At 30.3% G+C, this 17,431-nt stretch overlaps 1 protein-coding gene across 5 annotated transcripts; it reads right to left on the bottom strand.

Moving 5' to 3' along the window:
* Positions 1 to 2,159: 2,159 nt before the first annotated feature.
* LOC113559158 (chromodomain-helicase-DNA-binding protein Mi-2 homolog) lies at positions 2,160 to 15,507 on the bottom strand. Of its 5 annotated transcripts, none has more exons than XM_026964775.1 (32): positions 15,065 to 15,507; positions 13,886 to 13,953; positions 13,654 to 13,779; positions 13,453 to 13,588; positions 13,224 to 13,372; positions 13,026 to 13,166; positions 12,686 to 12,868; positions 12,348 to 12,599; positions 12,052 to 12,251; positions 11,850 to 11,973; positions 11,574 to 11,771; positions 11,348 to 11,508; positions 11,104 to 11,278; positions 10,924 to 11,045; positions 10,287 to 10,542; positions 9,922 to 10,224; positions 9,611 to 9,850; positions 9,239 to 9,549; positions 8,873 to 9,049; positions 8,521 to 8,644; positions 8,228 to 8,416; positions 7,758 to 8,160; positions 7,564 to 7,700; positions 6,015 to 6,106; positions 5,741 to 5,927; positions 4,985 to 5,167; positions 4,773 to 4,916; positions 3,554 to 3,790; positions 3,238 to 3,491; positions 2,723 to 3,083; positions 2,480 to 2,660; positions 2,160 to 2,407 (listed from the first exon to the last, which is right to left on the bottom strand). In XM_026964775.1, the coding sequence occupies exons 1-32, from the start codon at positions 15,099 to 15,101 to the stop codon at positions 2,268 to 2,270; spliced, it is 5,991 nt and encodes a 1,996-aa protein (XP_026820576.1). In that variant the 5' UTR covers positions 15,102 to 15,507; the 3' UTR covers positions 2,160 to 2,267. The 5 variants fall into 5 exon arrangements, with proteins under 5 accessions (XP_026820576.1, XP_026820577.1, XP_026820579.1 ...); XM_026964776.1 differs by having other exon boundaries at positions 2,160 to 2,404; XM_026964778.1 differs by having other exon boundaries at positions 7,564 to 7,688.
* Positions 15,508 to 17,431: the final 1,924 nt, after the last annotated feature.

Raw genomic sequence — 17,431 nt, 5'->3', positions numbered from 1 at the left:
TGAAATAAATATTTTTTATACAATATATTTCATAGTTATTGTTTTAATATAAAAAATGGCAACACCGCAAATTTGTTATGCTCAATTGTGATGACCTATCAAAAATATCGTTTTAACCAATAAGTACCTACAACGAATCCCGAAAAAAAAGACCAAGGTAAAAAAGAACACGGAAAAAATAACAGGGAAAAAGAGAACAAAAGTAAAATGAACAATTTTTAAAAACATTAAAATATGTTAATTGAATATGAAAATTAAAAAATGATCACTTACTATGCACACATTAACATGACCCATATAATATAAATTATCTACATTGATATTGAACTCTTTAAAAACGGTCGGTGCCTAATATCCTTTCAAGAAAAATGTAAAAAATATTTAAGTATAAAAATATATGGGAGCCTGGTGAATAATTGAAAATTCTAGTATTTATAATTAATAAATCAGCATTGATAATTTATATAAATAGCCCAAGTATAATAAATTAATATAGGTACTTTTTTAAAAATTTATTAGTTTATTAAATAAATTATTTCAAAATTTTTTTATTTTTACAATGATTTTAACATTTACAAGTTTATTTTCTTTGAAGTTCACATAAATATAATATATTTTACATTTCATATATTTTGTAGTTTTGTTAAAATATTTATAACGGTTATATTATCCTTAATATCAATATGTTAACAACCGAGAAATTAGCGAGTTTGAATTTTGAATCAGATAGGTAAGTGACTAGTGGATACTTCGATATTCAAAAAAAAAAAAAATATTCATATTTTCATTTACATTATAGAAGGAGGTTCTCTTTTGAAAAATAGAAGTTTGTTTCGCCAAAGGATACTTCTAAGCAGTACAACAAATTCTTAAGATCAGTCTTATCACAGAATTATTCTGTGGTCTTATTATGATCATTAATGGTGATAACGGTGACAAGAATGTTTAATGAATTACTATGTATTTATCATGGAATAATTTTTATTTCATTGATTGTAATTTATTATTATTAGCCATAACCGAGAAGGCGGGAAAGACTGTTTAAATCTGTAATAATAGATGTATTGTTTATATCGTAATAAGGTCATGATTTTTCAGGAGTAACTTTACAATAATGTATTTATAGTCCACATCAAGACAAACATTTTGGTACTAAACTTAATGCAATATGATAAATATCATTTATTCTGGAAAAATTTTGAGTTGAACATTTATGTTTTAAATGTTCATTATTTTGTTCATTGGTGGTGGAAATAGTAGAATTTTGGTAGCTTATGAAAAAATGTTAAGTATTTAAATTTTTAATAATACTCTTTACTAGTATTATGATTGATGATATACAGTATCAGGATATGTTATAATACTTATCGGCAAGTGAAAAAGTTGGTAGCTTCTTAGTTCTTAACAATCAGTTCTAACTAACTTGTTATTATATAGTTGAGCGTTTAAAATTAATATTATCAATATGTTGATAATGTATCAACATTCACCAATATTTGACAAAATAAAAAAATATTTTGATCCATGAAGATTGCAATTACGTTAATTGTATATTGAAAAATACATAATAAAAGAGTAAGTAGCACCTTAAAAAAATACTCATGCCTATACAATGTTTGGGTATTTGAATCACCCTCGGTGATAAAGCCTTAATTTAATGACTCCTTTCAGGTAAATTTTTAGTATAATAATGGTAGCTAAAATTGTATTTTAATAGTATAAATATTCAGTTTTTTCAATTATTTAACACAATAAATAATAAAATAAATGTACATCTGACATATCAGTTGTTTTATTGTTTTACTTATCATCAAATATGTAATGAAAAAATGTCCTTATATTACAATCTAAAACCCTTAGAAAAAAAAAATAATAATAATAAAATAAATATCATAAAAAAGTTATTAAGTAAATACATTTAAGCTAATGTAATTTTCCATTTTGTTGATAATAAAATGTATGTACAATGTTTACGAGACATTTAGACACTGCATATACACTATACAGTGGAAAAATAATTGGTCACTAATTTTCAAGATAAAAGTACATTTTTTAATTAATTTTTACAATGGTATTCAATAGAAACTCAAACCTTTGTTGTGTAATAAATAAGAAAATGAAAAATAATCGGTTACCAACTCAATATTATAACCCAAATAGAGTGTAGTAATGAATTCAAATATAATTTTTTCTGTTTTAGATGGAGAGATCTAGAAATAAAGTAATATAAAAAAGGTTTTTGACGAATATAAAATACAAAATGGCACTTAAGCAGTGCTAGATGATGAAGTCTGTTGCCCAGGTACTGAATACTGGGGTCTGAAATTGGTGAAGTTAGTGTTGCCAAACGCACCATTTAATTGTCCATTTTGAAAACCATTGGGATATTGATTGCTTATGGTACCTACTAGGATAACATTTTTTAATTATTATAATGTAAATTAATGAAACTATTTTAAATAAGAAAAATAATATTTACCTCCAGATTGTTGTTGGGAAGTAGAAGTAGCTGAAGATGTGGTAGCAGCTAAACGAGATAATATAGATCTCTCTGACATCTGAAGTCGCTGGGCAACTGGAGGTATACGAGCCAATGTTGCTGGCAATCTGCTTACATCAGATTTCATGTCTGACAAAAGTTCTTCCAATTGATTTAGTACCTAAAATAATGATGAGCACAACTTTAATAATTGAATCTATAATTTTAACATTTTAATCATACTTTGTGAAGAACAGCATTGGCTGGTTTGTTGCCAGCTAAACTCTCTTTAGACAAGTGTTGGTGTGATTCAGCCAAGCACTCCACTTCAGCAAACCGAGCATTCAATGACATTGCTGGATGATTTGGATCTTGTGTAAGGTTCAAATAGGCAGCTCGCCTAAGTTGTTCCTCAATTACAAGTGCTTGTTCCAATAATTTAAATCTTCTTGCCAAAAATTTGTTCTTGATTTCTAAAAAGTTTCCTTTACCAACATCCATTTTAAAAGGTTCATTGATAATAGCAAAACGGATGTCATTTTGAATATCTTGCCAACGTCCATAACCGTGTGTTACAATACCAGCCAATAACCAATAATCATGTCTTAAAAAAATAAAATAATACAAAATATAAATTATAATAGTGAAGTAGGAACTAAATTATAATGTATATAATACACTTTAATAATTACTTTATATTTTAAATTGTAAACATTTAAAATTACTGTAATACTCATGACAGAAAAAAAAACCCATACCTCCTATGCCAGATTTCATATTCGCGTCCAGGAACTGCTGCTTTTTCTTCATTTACCCATAATGTATGAAGTTCAGTAAAACCACCATCAGCAATGTTAAACATGAACTTCCTAGTGATTTTATCTTCTTTATCGTTTTCAGTTCCAATGCCAGCTGCCACTTTAGCTCTTTCAGCCTCTTCTAATAATTTTTTCTTAGCTTCATCATCAGCTTGCAGTGCCTTTGCTGATGCTTCAGCAGCTTTCTTTTCTTCCTACAATATTGGAAATTGACAAATTGTTAATAATGAAATGATAAAAAAAAACTGGCACATACTTCTTTTTTATCAGCTGTGGATGATTCAGATTCCTTTTCCTTTTCTTCTTCTTTCTTCACAGTTTCAGATGTTGCTACAGAGTTAGTTTCTTTTTGTTCAGTTGATGAAGCATCAGACTGTTCAACCTTAACAACAGTGTCACTTTCTTGGGTGCTTTCTTTTTCTGGTGTTTTTTCTTCTGTTGGTTTTTCTTTTTGAAGATTCACTGCTTCTTCAGCTTCTTCTTTAACAACGACCTAAACATTTTTTTCACACAATTCAATCAACAGTGCAGAATTTTATAGTATTTGCTTAATATAATAAAATATAGATAAACAAAATAAAGGTATACATTTGTTTTAAGTATCAAACATTCAAAATACAAAATTAAAAAGCAGCATATTATAACTTTTAAAGTTCTAGTTCTATTATAATAATTTTTTTTTATAGTGACTTATAAGGTAGTTTTATAGATAATTGTTTATATTATTTGCTTTTACAGCAATAAAAATAACTAAATAATAATAATTTAATTTAGTATAATTTATTAATGTTTTTCTAATTGGTAAAATTGTTTTAATTATAATTTTCTATATATTTTTTAAAATGTATCATTGTATTTTATAGATTATAAACATAGCTATAACATACACAGCTTTTTTTTGTAGCATTATCAGAGCCTATAACATATTAGAAAAATAAAAAAACAATTTAGTATCCATCTAAATAGTAAAAAAATATGATTTTTATCATCTGAATTAGGTATTAAAATCAATAAATATGTTACAATAATAAACAATACATGACATACATTTACTAAGAGAACATGATGTTTTGAGGGGAAAAAATAAAAATATTATTAGGATGAGAAGGTAAGTTTGATAATACATATCCAGTGATCTAGCTAAAGGAGAGGATGCAACATAAAAGTGGATACTTATTTTCAGATGTATCTATTTTTAATACTGTTGCCCTGAGTACCTTCATACCAGTCTAATATATTTATCTAAGACTTTGAAAAGTTACATCATTCAACATTATTACATTATGGTGGAACTTGATTTAAATAATTATATTTATTTTTAAATAAATAAACCTTACAGCATAAATTATTATTGTACTGTCAATTGTTGATCAAAAATTATCTGGCAAAAGCATCAAAACTATTCATTGTATGACAGCAGTTTTACATTAATTCTGATTAATTTAAAATAGATTTATTATGACAATTTTACTCACAGTTGTTTCTTCTGGTGTGTCAACTTTAGCAGATAATTCATTTTCTATTTTAACAAGAGGTTTGTCAGTGCTTTCTTCAGATTTAATTTCTATTGGTTTATCATCAGTAGTTGCTGGCGTTTCTTTTAATTTCTCCTCAAGATCCTTGAAAATAATAATAAATTAATAATAATTTATAACATAATATTTTAAGTAATTTATTAAATGTTTACTTTTGGTTTATTTTCTGTTTCAATTTCAGTTTTTTCTGAAACAGTAGTTGTTGGCGTTGAAGCTTCGGAACGCGGCACAGGAGTTGAACTAGTAGATGCATCAGCAGCTTTGATAGTTTGAATTGGCTTACGAATAAGCTCAGGCATACTGTAGAAACCATTTATTTCTTCAAACTCTTGAACCTTCAATTAAAAAAAAAAGTATTTATAAAATTTAAATAATATACACTGCAAGATGTCTTGTAACTTTTTTATTTTATTTTATAGATTATATTCATAACATATGTCATTTTTAATTGTAAAATTTAAATCAAACTATATGGATAATATGTTCAACATGCGATATATGAAGAGGAGTACATTTAAAAATGATTAGGGATATTTTACATTTTTAAATTGCCCACATTCGCAGGTCAAAGTTTGGAGACACTTGCTCTATATCAGCGATCCCCACTACGTGGCCCTTTAACAAATTTAGTGTGGCCCGCACTACAACTAAATTTATTATTCTAAAATATAAAATTCTATAAATTGATGTGTCATTAATGAACTTTTCCTACAATATCCTTCCTTCCTTAGCAAAATATCCAGTTTCATTTTATTATTCCCCACGAAATTAAGTTAATAGTTGTAAATTTTTATATTTTTAATTATTATCATTAAAAATGTATGCAGCCAGAAAGTAATTTAAAAAAATTACATTTGGCCTTTTCTACAATCCTAGTGAGGACCACTGCTCTATAATATAATGCTTACTTTTTTACGAATTAGTGACATAACACCAATTCTTGTGAGTACATGTTGCCGACTCAAGCCTTCACGTGGTACACCATCAGCAAAATTTTCAGAATTATCAGCTCCAGGTTCACATAAGTGACGCATAAATAATGAAACATATGCTTTGAAATTTTTTTCTGATTTTCCTCTTAAATCTCTTACAAGCCTAGTTAAATTATTCAAAAATTGAAAAAAATAAATTATTAATTAATAATTGATACAAATAATAATAATAATGTAAATCCAATATTACCATTGAGAGTTAAACGCATCTTGAGGTGGCATTCCATACCTCATAATTGCATTTAAGAAAGCCTTTCTTTGTCGAGCATTAAATCCAAGTACCTTAGAATAATAAAAAAAATTCATAGTTAAATAAATAATATTTTACCAAAGAGAATTAATTAAATAAATCTTAACTGTATGAAACTAATTTTCATCAAAACAATTCTTATACTTTGTTTTAAACCTTAACCCGTTGTTGGTGCACATGTGAACGCGCTACACACACAGATAGTACTTCAAGTATTATTCGTATACATATTATCGAATTAATCTGATACTATAAATACTTTCAAATAACATGTCTATAAATATTTATAAAAATAAATTATTGTGCTATTTACTGTTTCCTATCAATTATCGTTAGATAAAGTTGACAATACCAATTAATTGACTGTGTCAATATGTAAGGAGTATGCGTCGAGCATATATAAAGTAAAAATAATTTTTTGAAATAAGATTGTAGTTTTTTTATTTTTATTTTATAAAATTTGAACTGTACATAAAAAGTGTTTATTTACTTTTTTGTAAAGGATAAAAATATACATATTTCTAGGTATGGTTTGATTTTTAAGTTAATTAATCAATTAATAATAATATAAAAAGTAAAATGTGAGCACCACGCTCACAGTGTAGCAATCATGTTACAAACTATATATGTACCAACAACGGGTTAACCATTTAAAAAAACCTCCGATAGAATAAATATGTTATAAACTTTAAATTTGATATTAGTTAATCCAGTGTTTCTCAACCTTTGTATTATGGCAACACACAATAAAAAAAAAAAGAAAAATACTTATTAATTTTTGTAAATATATACTCCAGCCCACGAGAGAGCACTACTCCTTCGCGCATACAAATGATTGAGCTCCGCTGTTTCGTACTCACATTTCTCCCACTTAGTTTTGCCGTAAATACGTGGGAATGCGCGAGAACGGATGAATTTTGGTCACCGCCCAGAAGTGGTCTTTTGTGGGCCAGAGTATAGTGTAAACAAGGTTTGTACACTTAATATTAGTACTTACCGTGACACGTTTGGACTTACCCGGCGACACACAGGTGGAGAAACACTAAGTTAATCATTTGATACATTCCTAAATCTAGTAGGTACTATTTCAGGGCATTCAGAGAAGAAATGAGTGGATAATAAAAATGTTATATATAAAGAGTTTTGTGAAAAATATCTCGCACAAGATCACACTGAACCCAATCTCTTTTTACTTGCAACTGTGGTCTTATAAATTACTCTCAACGCACTTGTTTTACAGTTATATCTTAATAACGTAGAGGCAACAAATTTAGGTATCACCTCTTTTAAATAATAGAAAAAAAAACATTTATTTTGATATGTAGAAAAAGGCCTTTAATAAAAGCACAGATTACTTATTATGCTAATATTCTAAATCTATTTCCTTTAATTTTCCAATTAGGCAAACACAACATTTTATAATCTCTAAATGTTTGTTTATTCCATGTTTGGATTAAAATCAAAATATTTGCATGAAATTGCTACTTACTTCAATATTTCCACCCACTCTAGCCAATAATGGAGGCAAAGGTCGATCTCTCTCTTCTTTTCTTTCAGGTTTACGCTTGAGTTTTTTACCAGCTTCCCCATCCTTTTCATCAAAGTCGTCATCTTCTTTGTCATCATCTTTAAATTAGAAAATATCAAAAACAAAAAAAAGGTTTCCTATTTCAGAAATCATACCTGATGGAGCAGAAAAGTCAGAGTTATAATCAGACAGATTTTCTTGCCAGGTAGTATCTTCACGTGTTGAATCTACAACACCACCACCATCATTGTAATTAACTTGTTTGCGGACACGTTTTCCTTTGCCTAATGTTCTGGAAATATCTTCTTGGTGTTGCTCATAATGATGACGAAGCAATTTAACCCAATACGCAGGATCAGTATTTTCTGCTTCCTGTTTTATTACTTCTGTATTAGCTTCTTCTTCTTCGTCTTCTTCTTTAGTAACATAACTAGCCACTTTGAATGATGACAAATATTCATTTGACCAATTTTCTTTTTGTTCAATACCAATTTTGGAACGGTCTAATAATTCTTCAACTGCTTTGTCATCATAATGAATAGCTTCTTCTTCTTTACCCTAGTATTTAAAATAATGGTTTAATTTTTTTTTTTTTTTTTTTTATATAAAAATTAATAATAAATACCTCTTCTTCTTTAAATAGTTCTTCAGTTCCAAATCGTAATATATCGTCTAATTCTTGTTTAGTAAAATTAGTCTGTTTTCCTCCCATACCAGGTCTAACAACCAAGTGAGTTAACATCATTTTTCTTTTGGCTACTTGGGTAACTCGTTCTTCAACTGAATTTCTTGTTACAAAACGATATATCATAACCTAAAATAAAAATATATATATAATTTAGGTTTAATAAATACAATTTAATAATAATACTGAAATTATTAGAAAAATTAAAATACATGTATAAAATAAATTATTACCTTATTTGCTTGACCAATACGATGAGCTCTTGAAAAAGCTTGTATATCATTGTGAGGATTCCAATCAGAATCATAAATTATAACCGTATCAGCAGTTGCCAAGTTAATTCCTAAACCACCAGCCCTTTAAAAATAATATTAAATTTAATACTCACATACAACATTAATTTGTAATTATTCATAAGTAAATATTTACAAGCTCTAATAAAATGTTAAAAACATTTTATCTTGTTTCAAACTATCCATTCAATTAATTCAATTAAAAATTTGTTAGGTAAAACAATACTATACTGACAATATAGTACAATATACATTTTTTAAGTTATTTTTAACTTGTATTTTTATAAAATACCTGGTTGAAAGCAAGAATACAAATTGTTGAGCACCAGGAGCGTTAAATCTGTCAATTGCTTCTTGTCTTTGATTTCCTGTTATAGAACCATCAATTCGTTCATATTTATAACCTTCTCCTTCAAGATAATCTTCAAGAATATCTAACATTTTTGTCATTTGAGAAAATATCAAAACTCTGAAAATATTTTTGATTAAATTAATGTTACAATTACTTAATTTATACATAAATTATTTCTGACATTAGAATACTAAACAACTTAGACGAGTTTAAATATTAATTTTATTACTTTAAGCTCACATTAGTGATGCGAATAACAAATTAATAGTCATGTATAATAAATAATGTTCAGTATATTTAATTTACCGGTGATTTGTTTCTTGGAGTTTTTTAAGCATCTTAGATAATAAAACTAGTTTTCCAGCTGCTCTAGTCAGAGCGCCTATTTCATAACTTCCATTGATAGCTGTTGGAGCTTCTTGAGCAGCAGCAGGGAATAAGTATGGATGATTACAACACTTTTTTAAATCCATCATAATATTTAACAAGGACACCTGTTGTCCTCCACCTCTTGGATTTAGAGCTTCAAAGTTTCTTGTTAATATATATTTATAATATTTCTTTTGCATTGGAGATAATTCAACACGTACAATAAACTCTGATTTTGAAGGCATATTCTAAAATTGTATTAATAGTAATTAATAATATATGTTTCTTACAAATAAAACAAAAATATACCTTTAACACATCAGCTTTTAATCTTCTAAGCATGTGAGGTCCTAACATTTCATGAAGACGTTTGACTTGCTCTTCTTTTGAAATATCAGCAAATTCATTTTGAAAAACTGTTAGATCATTAAATTTCTCGGGCGTCAAAAAATTTAATAAATGGAATAACTCTTCTAGATTGTTTTGCAGAGGAGTACCAGTTAATAGTAGCTTATTACGAATATTGTAGCCAGCCAAAAGTCTAAAAAACTGTATACAACAATAATGTAAAGTAAATTTAATAATATCAATTTAGGTATGTATATATTTTATTTAATTACTTTTGACTGGTTGCTTTTGAGTCTGTGAGCCTCATCCACAACTAACACAGCCCATTCAATTGATCCTAACAATGGGGCGTCTATTGAAATAAGTTCGTAGCTTGTAAGTAATACGTGGAATTTAACTACGCCTTTTATTTTATTACAACGTACACCAGAACGAGTATCATCAAATGAAAATTCATTTTCTCTAATTGTTACTCTAGAGTCTTTGTCTCCTACATAAGAGACAACATAAAAGTCTGGTGCCCATGTTTCAAATTCACGTTCCCAATTAATAAGTGTCGATAGTGGCACACTCACCTAAAATTTAATTAAAATAAATAATACAATAAAAATATGTTACATATTCTTGTACTACTTACCAAAAATGGACCTTTGCAATGTCCTTCTTTATAAAGAGAATATAAAAATGTTATAGTTTGAATAGTTTTGCCAAGACCCATTTCATCAGCTAATATTGTATCAATGCCCTGACCCCAAGAATATCTTAACCAGTTCAAACCTTCTAACTGATAAGGATGCAATTCCATACCAGTATCTACTACATAATCAGGTTGCTTTTCATATTTCTTTTTTAAATCTGATACTGGCTTATCAGGAGCTGCCACAAATTTGCGACTAAAAATAAATATAATAAAGATATGATATTAAATTATATAACTTGAAAATACATGTTAAAAAAATAAAAAATAAAAAAATTGATTACTATTAGTATATTTAATAGGTAACATTTGATATTCATTTTAACAATTATTAACAATTAAACTCAATTAAAAAAAAAAAAAAAATGTAGATATTTTCATATTACTTAAATACTCATCTTATAGTTTATAATAAGAAAATTAAATTTTAATAATCAAGTAAATTCATTAAGTTTTTTTTTAAATAAAATTGAATTCACTTAAACAACAAAACATAACTTAAAGTAAAACATGTACATAAACTTAATAAATGCAATAACATCAGCCCTTTATTCATAATAAATATTAAATAACATACCAAGTAAGTCCCATTGTTGCTTTAGGTGTTTCTTCATCTTCAACTGAATCTTTTTTGCTACTGCCCTTTTTCCCTTTCACTTTTTTGGTTTTCTTTGATGTATCACATGATGCTCTCAGTTCCTATTTAAAATCAATAATTACCTATTTATAAATATATAATTTTTATAATAAAATTTACCCAATAATAATCAATGAATGATTTTAAATCGGTATATTCAGGATTTTCGTGTTCCCATGTAGCTAAGCTATATGGCAAGTCTCGCCATTTAACTAAATACATCATACGTGCATCTCTTAAATGCTTATGATTTAAAATCCTATGGACTAACAGCCATTCTGGTTTTACACCATATCTAAAATACAAAAATACATATTTATAGAATGAACAATTAACAAAATTGTATCAAATTTAATGGTAATACCTGTAGAATTTTTCTTCTAATGCAGATTGATCACCGCCAACTTCACGAAGTCTTTTCCATCGGTTGTCCAATTCATCTAATGGTTCTTCTAATTTAGGCGGTTCATCCATATCATACTTTCGCATATAACTTCGAATAGTAATTGGATGAAAAACTTCCATCTGTATAAGACATTTGATTGTTAAATATTAAAATAATAAATTTCAATATTATGAGGAATATTTACTTGAACTTCAGACACCCAGTCACATTTCCAGTAACTCTGATCTTGCCATTTCACAAAGTATTCACGTTGTCTTTGTTGCTTATTTCGTCGTCTGTTAACCTTTTCAGTTTGTTCATCAGCTGGTTTATTAGGGTCTTCTGGTAATGGTTTCCAACGCCAAGTCAAGATTTTTGATACTTTTCCAGGTAATGGTTTTGCCTAATGATTTTGCATATTAAAAATAAGTTATTAATATGAATTGTTTAAATAAGTTAATTGATTTTAATTCATCTTTACCGAACATCGAGGGCACTTCCAATCACCATCAGGTACATCTGTAATAGGTGGACTCAAACAGAATGTATGATAAGCAGCTGGACATGAATCACAGCATAAAAGTTCACCTCCATCTTTACATACTCTATTTTAATAGTATATAATGTATTAATTAAAAGTTTATCAAGAAGTTTTCATTTTTTAAGTGGCTAGGATTATTTACCTGCAAAATTCTTGATGTTCATCTTCTTCTTGTTCTTGTCCACCTTCGCTTTCACAGTGTGGACATGACCATTTTCCTTCAGGAGTATCTTCTAACTCTGGATCCAAACATACAAGATGGTATGCTCTTGGACAAGTATCACATAAGATAATCTCTCCTCCTTGTTGGCAGACCTCACAGTAATCTTGATGATCTGTTTGCTAATGTAAAAATTATTAAATATGTTAATGTTTTGTCTAATATTTAAAAAAAAAAAGTAGTGACACTTAAATAACAATATAGAATTATGAACTTACTTCATATCCTTCTTCCCCATCACCACTACCATCTGGGAATTTGGAAGTCATTTTAGTCTTTTTCTTCTTTTTGGACTTATTACCAATTTTAGTTTTTGCTTTCTTTTTAGGAGCATCAGGATCTTCAACTTTTTTTTCTGGCACTTCAGCTTCTGCAGCAGCACCTTCTTCAGCTTCTTGCAGCATTTGCTCAAATTCAGCATCAGAATCACCTTGAGTGTCTCCAGTTCCTACACCTTCTGCATCATCATCCTAAACAATAAATTATAAATTATAAACATATCATCTAAATATAAGTGACATAATTTCCACAGAAATTAATTTTAATTTTAACTAACAGAACTTGCTTGTTTGCGTTTTCCAAGCCTAATTTTCAATGTGGGAACTTTAGATGTAGATCCTTGTGAATTTCTCTTATTACCACCACCACTGCGTTTAGCACGATTACTTCGTTTTTTGCTCTTTTTTTCTTCTACTTCTTCTTCTTCTTCTAATTCATCTAGTTCATCCACTGATCTTGACTGAAAAATAAAATAAGCCATATTATGAAACTTAATAACTAAAAGTACCATAATCTTTTTTGTTCCTAAGTGTACATATTTGAACATGGATATTGTAGTTATATTTACTTTTAGTTTAAAACTATAATTACATTTTTTTTATATACACTACACATACCTTGTGTCTGGAAGTTGAACTTTTAGGCTGATACTCAGGTTCTTCATTAGCTTCAAATTCTGGCTGTTCTTGATGTGGGTTTTGTTGACAGAAGTCACGCCATTTTGCAGCAACTAACATCATCATTTTAGCTATCACAACCTAAAGGAAAACAGTTATAATACTTTTCTAAATCGGAGATAATATTAAATTTCTTACCTTAGGATTTTCTTTTGCAAGAATAGGCCTAACATGTTGCTGAAATAATTTGTAAGTGGTTAAGTTTTGATAGTCTGCATCAGTGTAATCAATTGAAACATCCTGTAAACCAAATGTTTGACAGACTTCTTCAACTGATGGCATTCCAGCTAAAATTAGTAAAAAAAAAAGTAGTTTTTAATAACTTTTATCTAATATTTTACAAAATTAAAATTAAATTAAACCGTACTGCCATTATTATCTTGTGATGTACTAGGCTGATGATGCTTAGAAGATGAATTTTTTGATTTCTTAGACTTGCGATTTGAATAATCTGAATCGTTAGCTGCAGTAGTTTCTTCTTCAAAATTACCAAAGTCACTTTCCTATAAAAATAAATATATTCAATTATTAACTTAGGTTAAAATTTAATATTTAATAAAACAAATACCTCAGCACTATCTCCACCCCTTTTTCTTTTCTTCCTTTTCTTTTCTTTTTTAGAATCACTTTTTGCTTTACGCTTTTTACCTCGTTTCTTTTTGCGACCATCAGGATCATATTCATCATCCTCCTCCTAAACAAATTAAATAATTAATATATAAATATAAAGTATCTATTTAAAAATGTATGAACTTATTTAAAAGTAAATGTATTGGAAATTATTAATTGATAATACTAACCTCTACACGTTTTTCTTCCTCAGAATCAAATGAGTTTTCTACCCGACTCGATGGTTCATCATATTCTTCTAAAAATAAAATGAATTTTATTTAATATCAAGTGATAAACAACATAAATACCTATCTAAGTTAGGTATCCTAACTTTAATTTTATGTTAGTAATATTGTCAAAGGAGGCGCAGATACAAAGGGGAGGGGGCTTTGGGAGGTGAAGTTTTTCCCTTAGGTATTAGGTAACTACTTAAAATATTTCAAAATGTATGCTTAATATCTATGCTTTAATGTGCTTGAAGAACATGTTTTTATTTAGCTTCCCCCACTTATTTCATTTCTAGATCCGCGCCTGTACTTAAGTAATTAAAGTATAGACTAAAGGGCATAGGCATTAAGTATATTTTGATTAAGCTAGGTACTTCTTTACATAAACATAAATATATAGTTAGGTGTTTTTATACATCACTGAAAATTACCACTATTATTTATAAATAGTGAAATTAAAAATGATTTTATCAGTCAAAATAAAATCTGAATATAATTTATTCCTTGATGTCTTATAGCTAACAAGAATAATGTTCGAGTAGGTAAATAACCAATTAAACAAGAATACAAAAATTATGTGCACAGTCATAAGCAAAATAATGATATCAAACTATAGAGTTGGGTAATGGATTTGTCAGCCAACAATGATGAATTGATAAGCATTTGGACAAAAAATGCACCGGTTCGCGAGAGAGCCAAAGTAAAAACGATCCCTCGACTTAATCCTCCACTCGTGTGAGTTTATAAACTTTGAAACCAAAACGTCAGCAGTGAAGAAAAAAAATTGAGCGTTTTAGGCGGTAGGAGGGCATCGGAAAGGTAACGAGGCGAACCTTGCGGGTACCGGGTAACGTAAATGATATCGGAAATGGATCTATGTAATTATTATTTTTATTTATCAATATCGACCGCGGTATTGAAAAATCCAGCGGCGGCACCGTTCCACCATTTTGTTTACGGTTGGCCCCATTCGCGAAACCGATGGCCCTAATGAGCCGATTATAAACGGGCGGGGGCGGGCGGGGGGACGACGAGACGGACCGGTGGCGGACGGTACGCGCGCGCCGCGGGGACGACGACACCGGCGGCGAAAAAAACCGCCGTCGTCGGCAGGGCCGAGTACGCGCCGGGCATTATTACCGGTGAAAGACTCCTCGACTTCTTCGTCCGATGCCATCGCGTTTGCCGGTGATCTACTGGCCGCCGCTGTGCACGTTTGATATCACCATCGGACGCGGACACCGCGACGGACGGACGGAACAGCGAATGCCGTGCGGTCGTACTCGGAACAACACGCGCACCGTCGTTGTCGGTTTGTTGTGGTTTATCGCCGTTGTTGTTGTTGTCGTCGTCGTCGTTATCGTTGTCGTAAGGCGACGCGACAGCCGTTGGCGGCGAACGGCGGTGGACGCCGAAAACGGAAAACACGAAACGAAAAAAAATTAATAATAATAATAATAATAAACGATATAAGCGTAATATCGCGGTGTAGACGGTTCGCGTTGTTTGGTTATTGTCTTTGGTGTACGCACACGGGGGGAAAAACGCGATCGGCGTTTGTGCGCCTGCGCTCTGGACGGCGGCGCGCTCGTGGAAAACAGCGCCGCGGTTTCGGGTGGTGGACGATTTCGGAACGACCGCGTCCAAGACCAGACTGATCGCGGTGGCAAGGCGCGCGGGGGAGCGGTTCGGCGGCGCGGCGGTGTTGTTTGTGTCGACTCTTTACTCTTTAGCTACACCGTACACCGTCGTTGTACGCGAACTCACGAGCAACGCGATGGTGGGCGAGCGGCAAATGGCGGTGGCGGCGTCGGTGGTGGGGAACAGGGAAAAATTATTACGGGGAAAAGAGACTGAAAAAAAAAAAAAAATAAATAACCAAGGAAAAAAGGAAGGGAATCGCGTATAAGATTTTTTTTTAATATCGTGCTCAATGTTCATGCCATTGCTCCGGCCGATGGTTCGCGCTCCCGATCCGGGCGATGTTACGAGTCGGGATCGCATCGCATTCATTATTATTATTATTAATAATAATATCGTGACTAAATAAACTTCTTTAGTCACGATTATTATCATTGCGTTCGGTAGGATCGACGTCTCTATACGCTGTGTACATAATAATAATAATAATAATGTAACATAACGTTTTTATTTTATCGCTGCGGTGGCGTGATACAACAACCGTCATAGGTATTCGTCCACAAAATATTGTTTATGGAAATATAGAAAACCAAGGTCCTGTCGCCGCCGAGTTACGCACAAAACGATTTCGTTGTCCGTTATTCGGTATTCATTTTTTACATTAAAACGCGACACCTAATAATATCGTCGCAGTCCAACTGCAGCCTGCGGATACGACTCGATTTGGAAGGAATGCGCGCGGGTCGGACATGCCATATTGCTATAACGCTATCGTAGTGATATTATTGTGGATTCTCGCTAAATTCTAATGAGCGCCTGCATCGACGACAGCGCCAATAACAACTAGGTATAACATACAAAAATACAAATTATTTTGTATTTTGAATAATCAGAGACCGTGTGAATAATGCATACCTACGTTATCATGCGTTTCCGCGTGTATTTTATTACGATCGCCAGGAAGATTACCTGTATAGATACCTCATAGGGCATAGACCTTTTGCTATAGTGTAGTATAGTATTTTCGGAAATACTAAAAATTGTACAGAATATATTTTATGTAAAAATTAAATAGGTACCTACACATTATAGTATTTTATGACGATATCACTGAGTAACTTATACCAAGTTATTCCCCATCTCGCAATCACGTTTTAATAATGTGTGTTCGTCAATCGTCATGATGATAATCATATCATTTGACATTTCAACATAATCGAGAATTTATTATCGGCCGACGATTTTAAACCATATGTCACATCACCGGTCCCTCGTGTCTTTTTTATATAGATAGGTTACTAGATAGGTACTTGAATAGTGGTATTAATGTATCATAAATTCATAAGTTAATAGTTATGGCCTTATTTATGGTTAGGAGATACTCGTTTCTTGAATAAATATTAAATAGTGTGCATTATCCATACAGTGTCCTAATTTTAGAAACGTATTACTTTTATATAGGTAACTAAACCTAACCTGATTACACTATATTTAAATTGTTGTTTGTTATAGTTATAATGTACATATCAATAAATATAGAGAATACCTATAATAGATTTATATTTATATTTCTTAAAACTAATCTGGGTAAAAACACTAAAAACACATAAATCATTGTAGTGGTATTCAGGCCCAGTACCTAATAATATAAATTAAACGCTGATGCAATGGGCAGAACACAAATTAAGAGAATTTCGCCCGTATGAAGCGCGATAAGAAAAATATATAAGTAATTTTATTATTATTATTATTTAACTCAGTATTATTCGTTTATATTCATCATCGACCTTTTTAAAATTTATTGTATTCGTAATACAGATGAATGTTTTTATCATGTAGAAAAAACACTAGTCTGTAGTACTTGGC

This window comes from Rhopalosiphum maidis, chromosome 1 (assembly GCF_003676215.2).
Source record: "Rhopalosiphum maidis isolate BTI-1 chromosome 1, ASM367621v3, whole genome shotgun sequence".
Taxonomy (NCBI): domain Eukaryota; kingdom Metazoa; phylum Arthropoda; class Insecta; order Hemiptera; family Aphididae; genus Rhopalosiphum; species Rhopalosiphum maidis.
The sequence above is the reverse complement of the archived record's forward strand: the minus strand, read 5'-3'. Positions and strand labels throughout refer to the sequence as shown.

Excerpts from the sequence above, each read along its gene's own strand:
- LOC113559158 (XM_026964775.1), bottom strand. The coding sequence starts at position 15,101 with ATGGCATCGGACGAAGAAGTCGAGGAGTCTTTCACCG. Across the intron at positions 11,509-11,573 it reads ACTGGGTGTCTGAAGTTCAA|ATGGAAGTTTTTCATCCAAT; the intron begins GTAAATATTCCT and ends TGTCTTATACAG. Across the intron at positions 9,550-9,610 it reads TAAAAGCTGATGTGTTAAAG|AATATGCCTTCAAAATCAGA; the intron begins GTATATTTTTGT and ends ATACAATTTTAG.